Here is a 14308-nt window from a genome sequence, read left to right on the forward strand (position 1 = left end):
CCGCCGTCAACTCCAATCCTCGAGCACCTACTACACATCATCGGACCTCCGTCTTCTTTCCTCTCTTAACCTCCTCCTCCGCTCTCCTCCGCTTCGGTAAGCTCCCACCGAATTCGCCGGCAGGCGCTCTCCGGTGTCGGACAAACCAAAATCTCCGGCAAATCCATCGCCGTCCTCGTCTTCTACTCAGAGAATATCAACCACTCAGAAGAGACGGCCCGTCCCATTGCAGGAACTTCATAAGAGAGAATGCGATCACTTCGGACGTCCTCGTTTTCTCCAGGCTTGATTAAGATCTTCAATAACTTCGTCGTGTCTGATAATGGAGAATTGGCGCTCAATTATTTCAAAAAAGAGGACGACCAAGGGTATTAGGATCTTAGGGTCGAGCCTAATTTTAATTAATTGCATGTGTTCGTTCGAGCTACGTGAGTCGAACAAGAAGACAACAATCATAAATCCTAAGTCAACTCCAATAAATAGAGACACGTGTAAGCTACGTTACACAACTCCAACTATTCTAATACGAACATAAACCCTAGTTTGACATCCCAGTAAATTATATAGTGTAACAAATATCAGATATTGTTCTTTTTTGACTTGTTCGAGTTTTAAAATGTGTTATATTAGACAGAGGCTCTCACACCCAATCCACCACACACTAGGCTTCGTTCCGTGTTATATTAAGGAGAGGTTTCCACACCGTTCATAAGGATTCATTCATCTCTCCAACCGATGTGGGTCTCACAACTCACCGCACACAGCTCAGTGTCTAGCTCTGATACCATTTGTAACCACTCAAGCTCACCGCTAGCAAATATTGTCCTCATCAGGCATTTCCAGCGTTTTAAAACGCATCTACTAGAGAGAGATTTTTACATCCTTATTAAAAAATATTTAGCTCTCATCTTCAACCGATATGAGATCTCGTCTGTCATTCTCTTAAGCAAAATTAATGGATTGACCGTTTTAAATTCGATTAAAAGACAGGTTAGATTCAAAGTATTTAATTTTAACATATACTTTTAACTTTTATAACATTTTAGTTTATATCACAAAAAAAAAAAAAAAAAAAAAAAAAAAAAAAAAAAAAAAAAAAAAAAAAAAAAAAAAAAAAAAAAAANAAAAAAAAAAAAAAACTAAAATTTAATAATTTTCTATTTACATATAACAATAATATAATTAAAGACTAAATACACTACAAAAATTAAAACCATTCCATAATGAAAACGAATAATTAATTCTAATATAAAATTTAAAATTGGAATTACATTGCTATAAATGGTTACAAAAAAAATATATATATATATATATATTTTTTTTTTTTTTAAGCTGCTAATATTAGTAAAATGTTATAACTAAATTCATATATTTGATTAAAATACAGCGAATATTTTAAATGTGGCCGAGGAACACACGTGTAAAAAGCTGAACAGGTACAGATCTCATCTAACTTCCATAATTTTGTTTTTTAATATTTCACGCAAAGAACAAAAAGGAAATAGAAATTAAAGAAAAAAAAAACAAAATTTTAAACATCATCGTCATCGTAATTAACAACTAACATTGATTTACTAATTAAAAAAAAAAAAAAAAAATAGAGAAAGCGTCACAGAGAGGAGATAGACAGATAGAGACAAACCTCAGATCCTCCATTAACGACCGCCATATCCATTTCTTTCTTTGTTTACAGTGTTTTCTCTGTCATTCTAATTTTTCTTCGTTAACCAAATTTGTTGGAATATTCCACTACTTTCTCTCTCTCTCTCAATTTCTTTCTGGTTCTTTCTTTTGTGTTCTTCGGACATGGAAGCTTGAATTGATTGAAAGCTAAGTCAATCTTGAGATATCAAGTGTGAACGTGACGGCAACGACGGCCTCACCGAAAGAAAGTGTTCGCTTCAAGGCCAATAAAGAAATCCGTTTCCATTTTGGTTCCGGAATTTACACTCTCTGCCATACACAATCATGAGATTCTGCAATTGATCGTCCTCGCCGGGGATTTGGTGGTCCGCGAGGGTGAAATTAGCTGCAATGTGTCGTCCTAATGCTTGTTCTAATTGTGGATTTGATTTGTAGGAGCGCGGTTTTGTGCTCATTTGGATCTTAACCACAATATCACAATGGCCCTATTTCGCAAGTTCTTTTATCGGAAGCCACCGGACGGGCTGTTAGAGATATCCGAAAGGGTTTATGGTATGTCCTACTTCGATTAACTGTTGATTGAAGTTTAATTTCAAGTAAGATTATGGTATTCTACATGAGAATTTGTTGCTAAAAGTCACTATAGCTGCTGTATTTGTGGGCCTTTATAATCATTGAGTATTGAATGAGGTTGTGTATGTTCCACTTTTTTTCCCCTTAAAGATACTGCAAATTCAACACACTTCTGCGTTAAATTGTGAGTATTGAATGAATATTTTTCCAAGTTATGAATCATTTCTTGTAAATGCATGTGTAGTGTTGCTTGATTGTAGATGATTGGGAAGTAGGATGAACAAGTGAATGTATGTGCAGTTTTCGATAGCTGCTTTACGACGGAGGTATTGGAAGAGGATGAATACAAGGTCTATATTGGAGGCATTGTAGGAAAGCTTCGTGAGAGTCTCACCGACGCTTCGTTCATGGTGTTTAATTTTCGAGAAGGGGAGGGTCATAGCCTCATTACAAGTATATTATCTGTATATGACATGACCGTCATGGATTATCCGAGACAATATGAAGGCTGCCCTCTACTCACCATGGAGATGATCCACCACTTCTTAAGATCCAGTGAAAGCTGGCTCTCACTTGGGCAGCAAAATGTACTTTTGATGCATTGTGAAAGAGGGGGGTGGCCTGTCTTGGCTTTCATGTTGGCCGCTCTTCTGATTTACAGGAAGCAATACGCAGGGGAGCAGAAAACTTTGGACATGATTTACAAGCAAGCGCCTCGGGAGCTTTTGCAGTTGATGTCACCTCTTAACCCATTGCCTTCACAGTTGAGGTATCTTCAATATGTATCAAGAAGAAATGTGGGCTCACAATGGCCTCCGCTCGACAGGGCGCTCACTCTAGACTGCATTATTATTAGATTGATTCCTAATATGGATGGGGAGGGTGGTTGCCGCCCAATATTCAGGATATATGGACAGGATCCCTTTTTGGTGGCGGATCGAACTTCCAAAGTATTGTTCTCAACCCCCAAAAAGAGTAAACTTGTTCGTCAGTTTAAGCAGGTGACCTCTTTTTTTCCCTTATAAATAGAGGATTGAGCGGATATTGCCCACTTTTTGGTTGTCCATATTTTTTGAAACTTTCTTTCGGGAATTGCTTTCTCTGTTTATCGAGTTTTTCAATGCCAAGACTTACTAATTTCTGCGGATCGGTAGTTCTTTCTCGAAACGTTTTTCTCTTTAGTCACGTGTTCCATGTAAGAGAAGACGAATAGTATTTTACTATGCAAGTAAACTTTCATAGTTTTGTCTGTGGCGGGAAGCCTGTGTGAGATCCCACATTGGTTGGAGAAGGGAACGAAGCATTCCTTATAAGGGTGTAGAAACCTCTCCCTAGTAGACGCATTTTAAAATCTTGAGGGAAAGTCCAAAGAGGACAATATCTACTAGCGGTGATCGCTTGATTTTTGGATGCATATTGCTGACCGTTTGTAGGTTCTGGCTGTTTCTGTAATTCCTTCTTACTTTGTTACAGGTAGATTGTGAACTACTTAAAATTGATATCCATTGCCATATACAAGGTGATGTTGTTCTTGAATGTATAAGTTTGGACAATGATCTGGTAAGGGAGGAGATGATGTTTCGAGTTATGTTTAACACAGCATTTATAAGGTCAAATATTTTGATACTTAACCGTGACGACATTGATATCGTATGGCATGCAAACGATCAATTTCCAAAGGATTTCAGAGCAGAGGTATGTTCAATTGTTACTTCTTTTATTATTAGTTGTTTCTTGTGTTTATCTTCTCTTGACTAAATAAATTGTGTTTGGATGAAGATTCTTTTCTCAGAGATGGATGCTTCCGCACCACTTGTTTCAATTGAATTGCCAAATATTGAGGAGAAAGATGGCCTTCCGATTGAAGCATTTGCTAGAGTTCAAGAGATCTTTAGCACTGAGGACTGGCTAAGCCCAAAGGCTAATGCAGCTCTTAATATGCTCCAGAAAATAACAGCTACGAATTTTCTTACAGAGAAACTGGCTAGTTCCAGCCCTTTAGAGAGAACCGAGATGCTCGACTTATCTCTTGATAAACTAGCTATGGAATCAGAGACAACGGAAGACGATGTTACAAGTCCCCGATCGAAGATGCATACAAATCAATATCAGCCTTCTTTTGAACTATCCCACGCTGCAAGTTCAGCGAGATCAAAGATTGAACCCCCAGAATTGCAGGTTGCTCTCCAACTACCAGTTCAGTCTAAAATCATCACCCAACGAGTACCTGAACCTCCATTGTCGACGCCAGACTCCTTCCCTAGTTCTGTGCAAGGTTCACCTCGCGCAATATTAAGATATCACAGTGCACCCTCAGCTCTTGGCATTACAGCTTTATTACATGATCATTCCACATTTAGTGGTAAAGAAGTCCTACAACCAACAATGTCTTCACCTTCATCTGGTCTGTTGAGTATGCGTGCTCTAGACTCCCTGAAAGATATTCAACCTAGTAAGCTTCCTATTTTGCCAACTTCAACCATTACTGATCCGTTGACACTTCACCAACGTTCCTTGAAACCTCTAAAATTTTCACATCCTCAACCTCCTCCAACCGCTCCACGGGGGAGAAGTCAATTGTCACCTTCTTCATCTCAACCAACACCTACCTCTTTTCGTCGGGAGTCCCCACCCTCTTTCAATGAGAGTGAACCTTCAAGATCCTCTTCTAAGGAATCATTTTCTGTTCCCATTCATCCCTCACCTTCGGCTTTAGTAACATCTCTATGTACTAGTAGAACGAATGGTTCATTTTCCCCATCCGCACCACAACCTCCTTCTACGACAGTACTGTTATCCTCTACGAAGAACTTGACGAGTGCCTCTACCCTTCCCTTCCCTCCTCCTCCTCCTCCATGTTGTACCCCTAACTTGGGTGCTAGTGTTGTCTCGCCAACATCAGTGCCCCGACCCCCACCTCCACCTCCTTCATTGAAGGACTCTATAATCACAGTCATGCATGATCCCCGATCTCCACCTCTCGCCCCACCCTTGCCTCCATCTTTTTTGAGTTCAACACCTACTTGTGATTCTACTATCACACCTCCTCCTAGTCTTGCACCACAAGATTCTGGCACGGTAGTTAGGAACTCAACGGTTGTACCTAGCGCTCCACCTCCCCCACCTCTCCCATCTCATTCTTCTTCAAGTCCTAGTACTCTATCTTCAGTGCCACCCCCGCCACCCCCTCCTAGTCTTGCACCAAATGTCTCTGCCCCCCCTCCTCCTCCTCCACCACCTTTTGCAAATTCTGGATCCACCTTATGTTCAGGTGCTGTAACGTCAGCTCCACCTGCTCCACCTCCTCCAGGTTTTTCAATGAAGGAGTCTGCAACACTTGCTCCACCTGCACCCCCTCCCCCAGGTTTCAACGGTAATAAACTTTCAAATGTCAATGGTACTTCCTCACAGTCTCACGTTGGCACTAATAACAGCAACATACCTTCTATTCCTGGACCACCTTCCAGTGGTCTATTCAGTGCAAAGGCACGATGCATTGGACGTTTGAACTCCAAAAACCAGTCTCAACCTAAAAGGTCCAATTTGAAGCCTTATCACTGGTTAAAATTAACGAGGGCCATGCAAGGAAGCTTGTGGGCAGAGACACAAAAAAGTGATGAAGCTTCCAAGTACATATCATATATTTTAGTTGTCTCTTATATATTATAAGCTTCCTCTTTTTAATTTAGTTAATCTACTTGTGATAGAGCTCCGGAGTTTGACATGTCCGAACTTGAAAGTCTTTTCTCTGCAGCTGCACCAAATTCAAAATCTGGAGGTTTGGGTGGAAATTCAAATCGCCCAGCCTCAGGGCCGAAATCAGAGAAAGTTCAATTGGTAAACAAAGAATTAAACTTATTATCACGTTTATTTCTTTTGATTGAAGATTCAAGCCAGTTTTGACATAATTTTAGGCGTCTAAGGAGTTCAATCCCATTCATTGATTCTCTAAGTGAAAAATATATATGAACTATCCTACGTTTAGGTATCAACTAGTGCATAGCATGCATTCTTTTCTAAGTTTGTACGAATATAATTACATCTACCCGTCATTGGATATCTCATTGGTAGTTATAATATGAAAATTGTGGCTAACACACTGACCTTTATACATCTTTAAATATTTCCATTGAAAGCTACTTATGTTTCATGTTTTCACTTGTTCTGGCAGATTGAACTTCGACGGGCATATAATTGCGAAATTATGCTCTCTAAAGTTAAGATTCCTTTGCCCGATATGATGGTGAGTTATTCATCTTTCTCGAAGCCAAAAAAACGAGGGTTTTGAACAATAGATGAACAAGACAGTAAACATCTTAATCACGTCGTCAAAATCATAATGCATTACAAAGTTCCTGATTATTTGTTTTGGTATTACCATTTTCAGTGTTCAGTACTTGCATTGGATGAGTCGGCATTAGATGTGGATCAGGTTGAGAACCTAATCAAGTTTTGTCCAACAAAGGAAGAAATGGAATTACTTAAGGTGTACTTATTTCCTTCTGTGCAAGTGACTAAATTCAGTGGTCTGAATCATATTGTATTTTCTTGTAGTTTGCACTAATTCTTTGTGGTCTGCTTTGATCTCTACCTGAATTTTGTTGGAAATTTTTCTTGCCCCTTTGCTGATATTGAATTCTTTTTGCTGCTTTTACATTCAGGGGTACAGTGGGGATAAGGAGAACTTGGGAAAATGTGAACAGGTGTGTTAATACCTCTCTCTCTCTCTCTCTCTCTCTCTCTCTTCCCTTCCAGCTTTTGTTTTGTTTTGTTATTTTTAATCTCATAGTCAACTTATCATCAATTCAACTGTGAGATCCCACATCGGTTGGAGAGGGGAACGAAGCATTCCTTATAAGGGTATGGAAACCTCTCCCTAGTAGACGTGTTTTAAAATCGTGAGGCTGACAGTGATATGTAATGGGCCAAAGCAAACAATATTTGCTAGCGATGAGCTTGGGTTGTTACAAATGGTATAAAAGCCAGGCACCAGGCGGTGTGCCAGCGAGGACGTTAGGCCCCCAAGAGGGTGGGATTGTGAGGTCCTATATCGGTTGGAGGGGGGAACAAATCATTCCTTATAAGGGTGTAGAAACCTCTTCCTAGTAGATCTGTTTTAAAACCGTGACGCTGACAGCGATACGTAATGGGCCAAAGCGAGCAATATCTACCAACGGTGGGCTTGGGCTGTTCCATCAACCCTTCCATTATATGTTTAGTTTCTTATGTTAGTTATTGAGATTTTGTTTGCCACAAAAAAAGGTTAACCTGCTTCTCTCTTTTCCCCCAACAGTTCTTTTTAGAATTGATGAAAGTCCCACGAGTAGAGTCCAAGCTAAGGGTTTTTTCTTTCAAGATACAATTCCATTTGCAGGTGAGGCGACAATCCATTTAATTATTCCATTCCTTTTTCCTCTTTCCATTTTTATACTACTTGTCACCAATTTCACTATTTTCACTTTCTAGGCCTCTGACCTTAGAAATAATCTGAACACTATCAATTCGACATCTGATGAGGCAAGTCATATTAATCTGAATTTTCTTAATTTTGGCGCATATTTTTATTAATTTGGACGTTTTCACATTTTAAACCCTTTCTCTATGTGTTCGTCAGATCAGAAGTTCGGTAAAGTTGAAAAGGGTAATGCAAACTATCCTTTCGTTGGGTAACGCTTTGAACCACGGGACGGCTAGAGGTGAGAGTCTTTTTCCCTTTCATATATGCATCACAGATTAGTACTAGTTACACATGTTCTTACACCACTTTCATAATTTATATTTTTGAATTTCAACTTCTTTTAAATCTTAAGCTATTTTAACTTGTAATAATCTTTTATGAATTTAATATTGATTTTTTAATAAATTGTTCTAGATAAAACTCTTGACTTATAAAGTCACTTCTTTAAGCCTTAAAGATGTTTATAAAGAAGTAAATAAATTCATGCTGTAACGATGAAGAATTATATTTCTAACAAGCGTTAGTGTTCACTGATTCTGACAATATTTTTATTCATGCTGTAACAATGTCTTTAGTTTCTGCTTTGTTATTACAACTTTTGAAGGGTATTACCAAGACTTCAAGTGTGCTGCTCTTATGGGTTCTTGCCATTTTTCATGTAGGTTCGGCGATTGGATTTCGGCTTGATAGTCTCCTCAAACTCACTGATACACGAGCGAGAAACAATAAGATGACTCTCATGCATTATCTATGTAAGGTAGACTTCTCCTGTTCTGTTCAATACATTTCTTATTTTGCTTGTCAAATAATTTCTTAGGCTTGCACTCAGAGTGTTGCAGTCTTCTTTGAATTGTATTTCAGCAAGACCCTTTTTCTCTTCCAGTGAAGCACGCTCCCGTCTCACCGCACTTAGTACAAATGATTTTCTATTGTCGATGCTATTTGTGTAGTCCACATACATTGTTTTCTTCTTGACGATTCTGCAGGGTGAGGAAGTTTCAACGTAAATCGTAAAAATGACAATGCACGAACCCTTCCCTGAGCATGAACCAGGGAAGGGTTCTAATATAGTGACAAAGATTAGTCGTAATCCGACTATCGGATCTTTATAAAGGTAGCATTTAGCACGCTCATAGGAAAAAATATATTATATATATATATATATCTAAATGGCTGGTGAAGTGAACTTGCTGAATTGAAGAAATGTTGTTTATGTTGATGAGGATTGAACTTCGATGTCGTGTTTTATACGTGCAAATGTTGTTTTGTAAGATATCTACGTGATTGAGCACAGGTGCTTGCTGAAAAGCTGCCAGAACTTTTAGATTTTCCAAAGGACCTTGTGAGTTTGGAAGCTTCTACAAAGGTATTGTTTCTTCAATTCTTTCGTTCCTGTGTAGTTCTGACCAATTTCCAGTGTTGTTTTGAAGTTAATCGTTTAGTAATCATGCAGATACAACTGAAATATTTGGCAGAGGAAATGCAAGCCATAAGCAAAGGGCTGGAGAAGGTCGTTCAGGAATTGGCTAATTCCGAGAACGACGGGCACGTTTCAGAAAATTTTTGTCAGGTAAATTCTAGCAGTTAATGGACAGTTCTATAATAGTTTGCTCAAGAAGGGCTTCAAATTAAGAGTTTTAGTTGCTTCTCCTCTTGCTGATATCATATTGTTTACTTTGATATGCTCAGACTTTAAAAAACTTCCTTTCTCATGCTGAGGCCGAAGTGAGGTCTCTTGCCTTTCTTTATTCTAATGTGGTATGTATGATGCTCTTTCCTCTGTTTTTGATTTATATCTTGAAAGCAGCATTATAAATTCTCTTAACTTTGGACATTTTCAGGGTAGAAATGCTGATGCACTCGCTCTTTATTTCGGCGAAGATCCAGCACGTTGCCCTTTCGAGCAAGGTATTTGCTACTACCCTCCGGGCTATATTGTCCCGATCGAGAAATAGAATTTACTAATCCTCGAACAACTTTGTTTGGAATCAGTTGTTTCTACATTGTTCAATTTCGTGCGGATGTTCGTGCGAGCGCATGAAGAAAACTGTAAGCAGCTTGATTATGAAAAGAAGAAAGCACAGAAGGAAGCTGCAGAAAAGGATAAGTTAAAGGTCAGTACCCCGAAAAAGGAGTCACGATTCTTCATGCAGACACCAACCTAGCGTAGCGACATCGAACGATCCGGAGTGTCCTAACAAACATGTCTGCAACATACTAAGTTATTCTACATACACTGTGATCAAAGTAACCCATAACCCATCATGCGCAATCGAATAATGCCAACGTGAACGTCAACGTCGCTCATATTGGATTGAAGAACGTTTCAGTGGCACAGGATGTAGAATAAGTAGCGGGTGTTCGGATGAAACTAAGAAGCAGCAAGTCGGCTACCAAACGTGTATAATTTGTTAACAAAAGAAGAAATAATTACAGGGATCTGGAACTCATCAGCCATTGTGTTGCTGTCATGTTTGTGTAACTGAGTTACTGATAGGATGGTAGAGTTTTGGGGCGCAGAAGCACTCAAATAGGACTTGGTTAGATTAGAGCTGTGGCTGTAAAATATATTGTATGTAATAGTAGTTTGTTCATGTTCCATTTAACACATTCATTACCCTGCAATTCTTTCCTCATTACTTTGTTATCATCTTTCATTCTTTCTTGAAATAACATAAAAATGCCTTTCGAGTTTGAAGATTTGCGATCTAATCCACGTTTCTAGTTTCCTCCGTCAAGTGTCTAATTGGTCCTCTACCTCAAACTTTTATTTTTGGTCTTTCATCTACCGAAAAAGGGGACTTGATTGCTCACCTTCAGAGATTTCTAGGTAGATTTGGCATACGTTTGCTATTCAAAATCGAAATGGAGAATGACTTTAGGACAAAAGAACACGAATATGAAAGTGGATATAAGACCAATCCTAATTAATCATTTGTTCGAGATGGGCTTAAAAAATAGGTCACGAACATACCGCATCATATTCAAGATGGGCTTAAAAATGGGTTGGAAGACTCATATCGGGGATCAAAAAGCCCTTTCTTTACGTACTATTCATTTGGGCGATAGATCGGCTATAGTAGTACTCCGAAATATAAATCAAGACGAACCTACGAATTTTCTCCTTTGTCAAGTCGGTATTAGACTAAATTCACATTCTTTATGCATTATAAAAGAGGATATAAATGTCTGATAGGGAAGTTTTTTATGGAAAAAATGATGGGCGTCTAAGACTAATAATAGAAAGAACAAAAATATGAGAAACAAAGAAATTTGAAGTCAATGGGCATTGGAATTCAAACAATTATTAATCCATCAATTTACAAACTCCAACTCCTTTTCACGCACGACAAGTTAAGTGTTATCTTCTTCAACTCTTGTCCTCTTCAGTCAACTTTTGCGGACGATTTTGTTCCCATTCCCTCCCCCTTTCCATACTTGTTTTCTTAGGTCCAACTTTTAACTTATTTAAATATATATATATTTAAATTAATTCTCGATTTGGTTTCTATGGTTAAATTTTTTATTTTTAAATATATTATGTAAAAGTGGGAATTTGAACTTTTGACTTTTTGTTTGAAGATGTCATGTCTCGAAATGTCGAGCTATGTTTAGGTGTTTCTTACCTACTTTAAACCGTTCTTATTTTCTTCATTTTTTAAGTAGTTATAGATATTAATAAATTCAACCGATACATTCCATCAAAGAGAAAATAGCGGCCTATTGTCACCTAATATTAGAAAACGTGTAACGAATTTAATAAAGACTTAGCATGATTGCGAGGGACCAATTGAAATTTTAAAAATCCAAAAAAAATAAAAAATTTAGATATCAAATTGGACCAAATTGATAAATTATGATTTAGGTTTCTCTATGTCAAATTATAGGTTTTTTTTTTTTAACGTTATTTCTTTGCTAAACATTAATTTTCACAAAAAAAAAAAAAAAAAAAAAAAAAAAAANGGTCTTGATGAAAATTCTCGGACAACGAAAGTTCCATGGCTAATTTAAGGAATGATCATGTGTTTATAACGGAGGAATACTAACTTCATTAGTATGAGATATTTTGGGAAGTTCAAAGCAAAGACACGAGAGATTATGCTCAAAGTGGACAATATCATATTATTATGGAGAGTCGTATTCATCTCATTTTCTACGATGTTTTTTAAAATGAAGTCAGATTTTGATAAACAAATTTGATCAAGAATTCAAATGTTTGGTTAAGAAAAAAAAAATGCACGAAATTAATAACATTTTTTACTATATATATCCCAGAGACACACTCTAATTTATGTGTTATTTATAGATTATATAATTAATAAAATGGCTTGTTAATTTATTTTTTGACAAAACAAAATTGATAATCAACACATAATCCAAACAAACAAATATTCACAAAAGAAAGCAAAAATAGAACACAAAGCCTTTAGCATTTGATGGTTTTAAGGTTTATTCTCAGTTTGTTTGGTTTCCCAAAACCTTGTCGGAAATGGCACCAGCAACAATCCCAGCAAATTCAGGATCCTTCTTCAAAGAAGAAGCCATTTGTTGTACTAAAAACTCCTGCCAAACCGCTGCCTCCGTCGACACCGCCAACTCCGACGACGCGTAATCCTTAGGACTCTTAAACAGCCCATCTTCATGAATCAAGTCGAGGGTCACGGTGGCGCACGACGGCTTGATCGTGGCTAAGACCGGGACTGCGCTGCCTTTCCCGCCATTGATGGACCTTAAAGAAAGCTCAGTTTGAAAATGGCTGGCATGGTTGTGTTCTCCTTCGTAAGTGGCCACCAAAATTGCTGGATCTTCCAAACTTCTTTGCACCTAAACACAGTAAAAAAAAAAAAAAAAAAAACCAGTAATTTTTAAAACATTATTTTCCATTTTTTACTTCGTTATTTACTGTTCTCAAAATTATAAACAAAATTTACCTTCTTTTTTACTGGACAATTTGGTGCAGAGGAACACTTGAAGTAAGCTCTTGGAGAAGGATTGTCTCTTGTGACCTTTTGGCCATACTTCCTCCATTGATACCCATCTTTCACCACCTTTTTCATAAAAAAATTCATACCAATTAGGGTTTCTAAATCAAACCCTCTTGTCCAAATCACGACTCCAAAATTAATTTTAATCATTGAACGGGAACAGGGATTTGAATCTCTGACCTCATAAAATGAAGTATATGTCAATTATAGTTGAGCTATGTTCATATTGAATTCAGTGTCAATCTTTATAGGCCTTCCTACCCAAATTCAACAAATTAAACGGCTAAATCCGAGCTTTAAAAAGTCAACTTATGGACAAATTTATGAAAGGGAACAACAAAACCAAGTTGGGTGAAACAAACCGTGGTTCGGTCAGAAGCATCAACCCTGTACTCAATTCAATACGCAAGGCGAGTCTCTCTCTCTTTTAGTATTCAGATATGAGTCTCGGGTTATCGAACCCGAACCGAAACCCTAATTAGTTACGCCTAACACCTAGCTAGCTAGGGTTTTGTAGGGCTAAGAAACTTACCAAGCTTGGATCAGATGCATCTTTGTGCACAAAAACCTTAGAAACCTTAGGGTTTCCATTGAGTCTTGGCCTCTTAAGCCACCTGTTGAAATCTTCATCTCTTGTGCTGCAAATCCCTTCTTCTTCTTCTTCTTCTTCTTCTTCTTCTTCTTCTCTCTTCCTTGAAGAAATTAGAGCTTCCATTTCTGAGCTCTGCTTTTGATGGCTCACCAAACACATCACTTGCTTCTGAAGATTAATGTATTTCTCATACATTATTCTCAACATCTGACTTAGCTTCCCATTCTCCACCATTTTCCTATCCAACTCTTCTTCCAATCTCCGACTCGAATCACTTCCCTGCGCCTTCACAATCCACAAAACTACTCGGGTTATTCACGTACCCTTACACGAAACCCTAACATCTTCAAAATTTGAACTTTGCTATACTACACTACATCAATCAGTTGATCTATGCTCAGATTGGAAATCATTCATACAGTCATTTGAACCACGAGCTTAAAAAAATAAGATATACCCAATAAACTAAGCTCAATGGCTCATGGGGTTCGCTCAAATCGAGAACCATTTGTGGAGTGATTTGAACCACGAGCTCGGTGGTTAAAAAAAAAAACACAAAATTAAGGTAATGGGTCATGGGGTTCACCTTGTTTGCCAAGCTCAATGAGAGATGTTCGTTCTCCCAATACATTTCTTCTTCAAACTTGTGTTTTTTCTGCTTCAAAACATAATAGATCAGAAATCACCATGAAAACAGCCAAAAAAGAGAGAGCAAAAGGAACTCACAGAAGGATGAAGAGGGTCATCCATGGCGGAATTAGCATAAGAAGAAGAAGGATCCATGTTAAGATCCAAGAAAATATCCATTTTTACAACAAAAATAAGAAGGATTTTGCACAAAACTGAGTGATTATAGAAAAAAGAGTTATATATAAAGAGAAGAAGTAAAAAAAAATAAAATAAAATAAATAAATAAAAGGTAAATTTGCAGAAGAGGGTCCCATTTTTCTGGAATTCGGTTTTGGAATTCTTTTATTGGTCCAACATTCATTCATAAAACATTACATTCTTTTTTTAAAATAAATAAATAAATAAATAAATTTGTTTTGTGGTTGC

At 37.6% G+C, this 14308-nt stretch overlaps 2 protein-coding genes across 5 annotated transcripts; one reads left to right on the forward strand and one right to left on the reverse strand.

Moving 5' to 3' along the window:
• The first annotated feature begins 1596 nt into the window (after positions 1-1596).
• LOC111797345 (formin-like protein 18) lies at positions 1597-10366 on the forward strand. Of its 4 annotated transcripts, XM_023680327.1 has the most exons (17): positions 1597-2196; positions 2518-3218; positions 3691-3912; positions 3997-5846; positions 5925-6054; positions 6389-6460; positions 6605-6703; positions 6879-6920; positions 7511-7591; positions 7684-7734; positions 7832-7913; positions 8338-8432; positions 8970-9041; positions 9129-9245; positions 9365-9433; positions 9517-9583; positions 9668-10366. In XM_023680327.1, the coding sequence occupies exons 1-17, from the start codon at positions 2124-2126 to the stop codon at positions 9838-9840; spliced, it is 3996 nt and encodes a 1331-aa protein (XP_023536095.1). In that variant the 5' UTR covers positions 1597-2123; the 3' UTR covers positions 9841-10366. The 4 variants fall into 4 exon arrangements, 2 of the variants coding, with proteins under 2 accessions (XP_023536095.1, XP_023536096.1); XR_002815531.1 differs by lacking the exons at positions 9365-9433; positions 9517-9583; positions 9668-10366 and having other exon boundaries at positions 8338-8427; positions 9129-9202; XR_002815532.1 differs by lacking the exons at positions 9129-9245; positions 9365-9433; positions 9517-9583; positions 9668-10366 and having other exon boundaries at positions 7837-7913; positions 8338-8427; positions 8970-8992.
• A 1720-nt stretch (positions 10367-12086) lies between these two features.
• Positions 12087-14103, reverse strand: LOC111797242 (probable WRKY transcription factor 40). Its single transcript, XM_023680199.1, has 5 exons — positions 13979-14103; positions 13839-13907; positions 13193-13537; positions 12607-12723; positions 12087-12499 (listed from the first exon to the last, which is right to left on the reverse strand). Exons 1-5 carry the CDS (start codon positions 14057-14059, stop codon positions 12131-12133), a joined length of 981 nt encoding a protein of 326 aa, XP_023535967.1. The 5' UTR covers positions 14060-14103; the 3' UTR covers positions 12087-12130.
• Positions 14104-14308: the final 205 nt, after the last annotated feature.

The sequence above is a fragment of the Cucurbita pepo genome, chromosome LG06, assembly GCF_002806865.2.
Source record: "Cucurbita pepo subsp. pepo cultivar mu-cu-16 chromosome LG06, ASM280686v2, whole genome shotgun sequence".
Classification (NCBI taxonomy): Eukaryota; Viridiplantae; Streptophyta; class Magnoliopsida; order Cucurbitales; family Cucurbitaceae; genus Cucurbita; species Cucurbita pepo.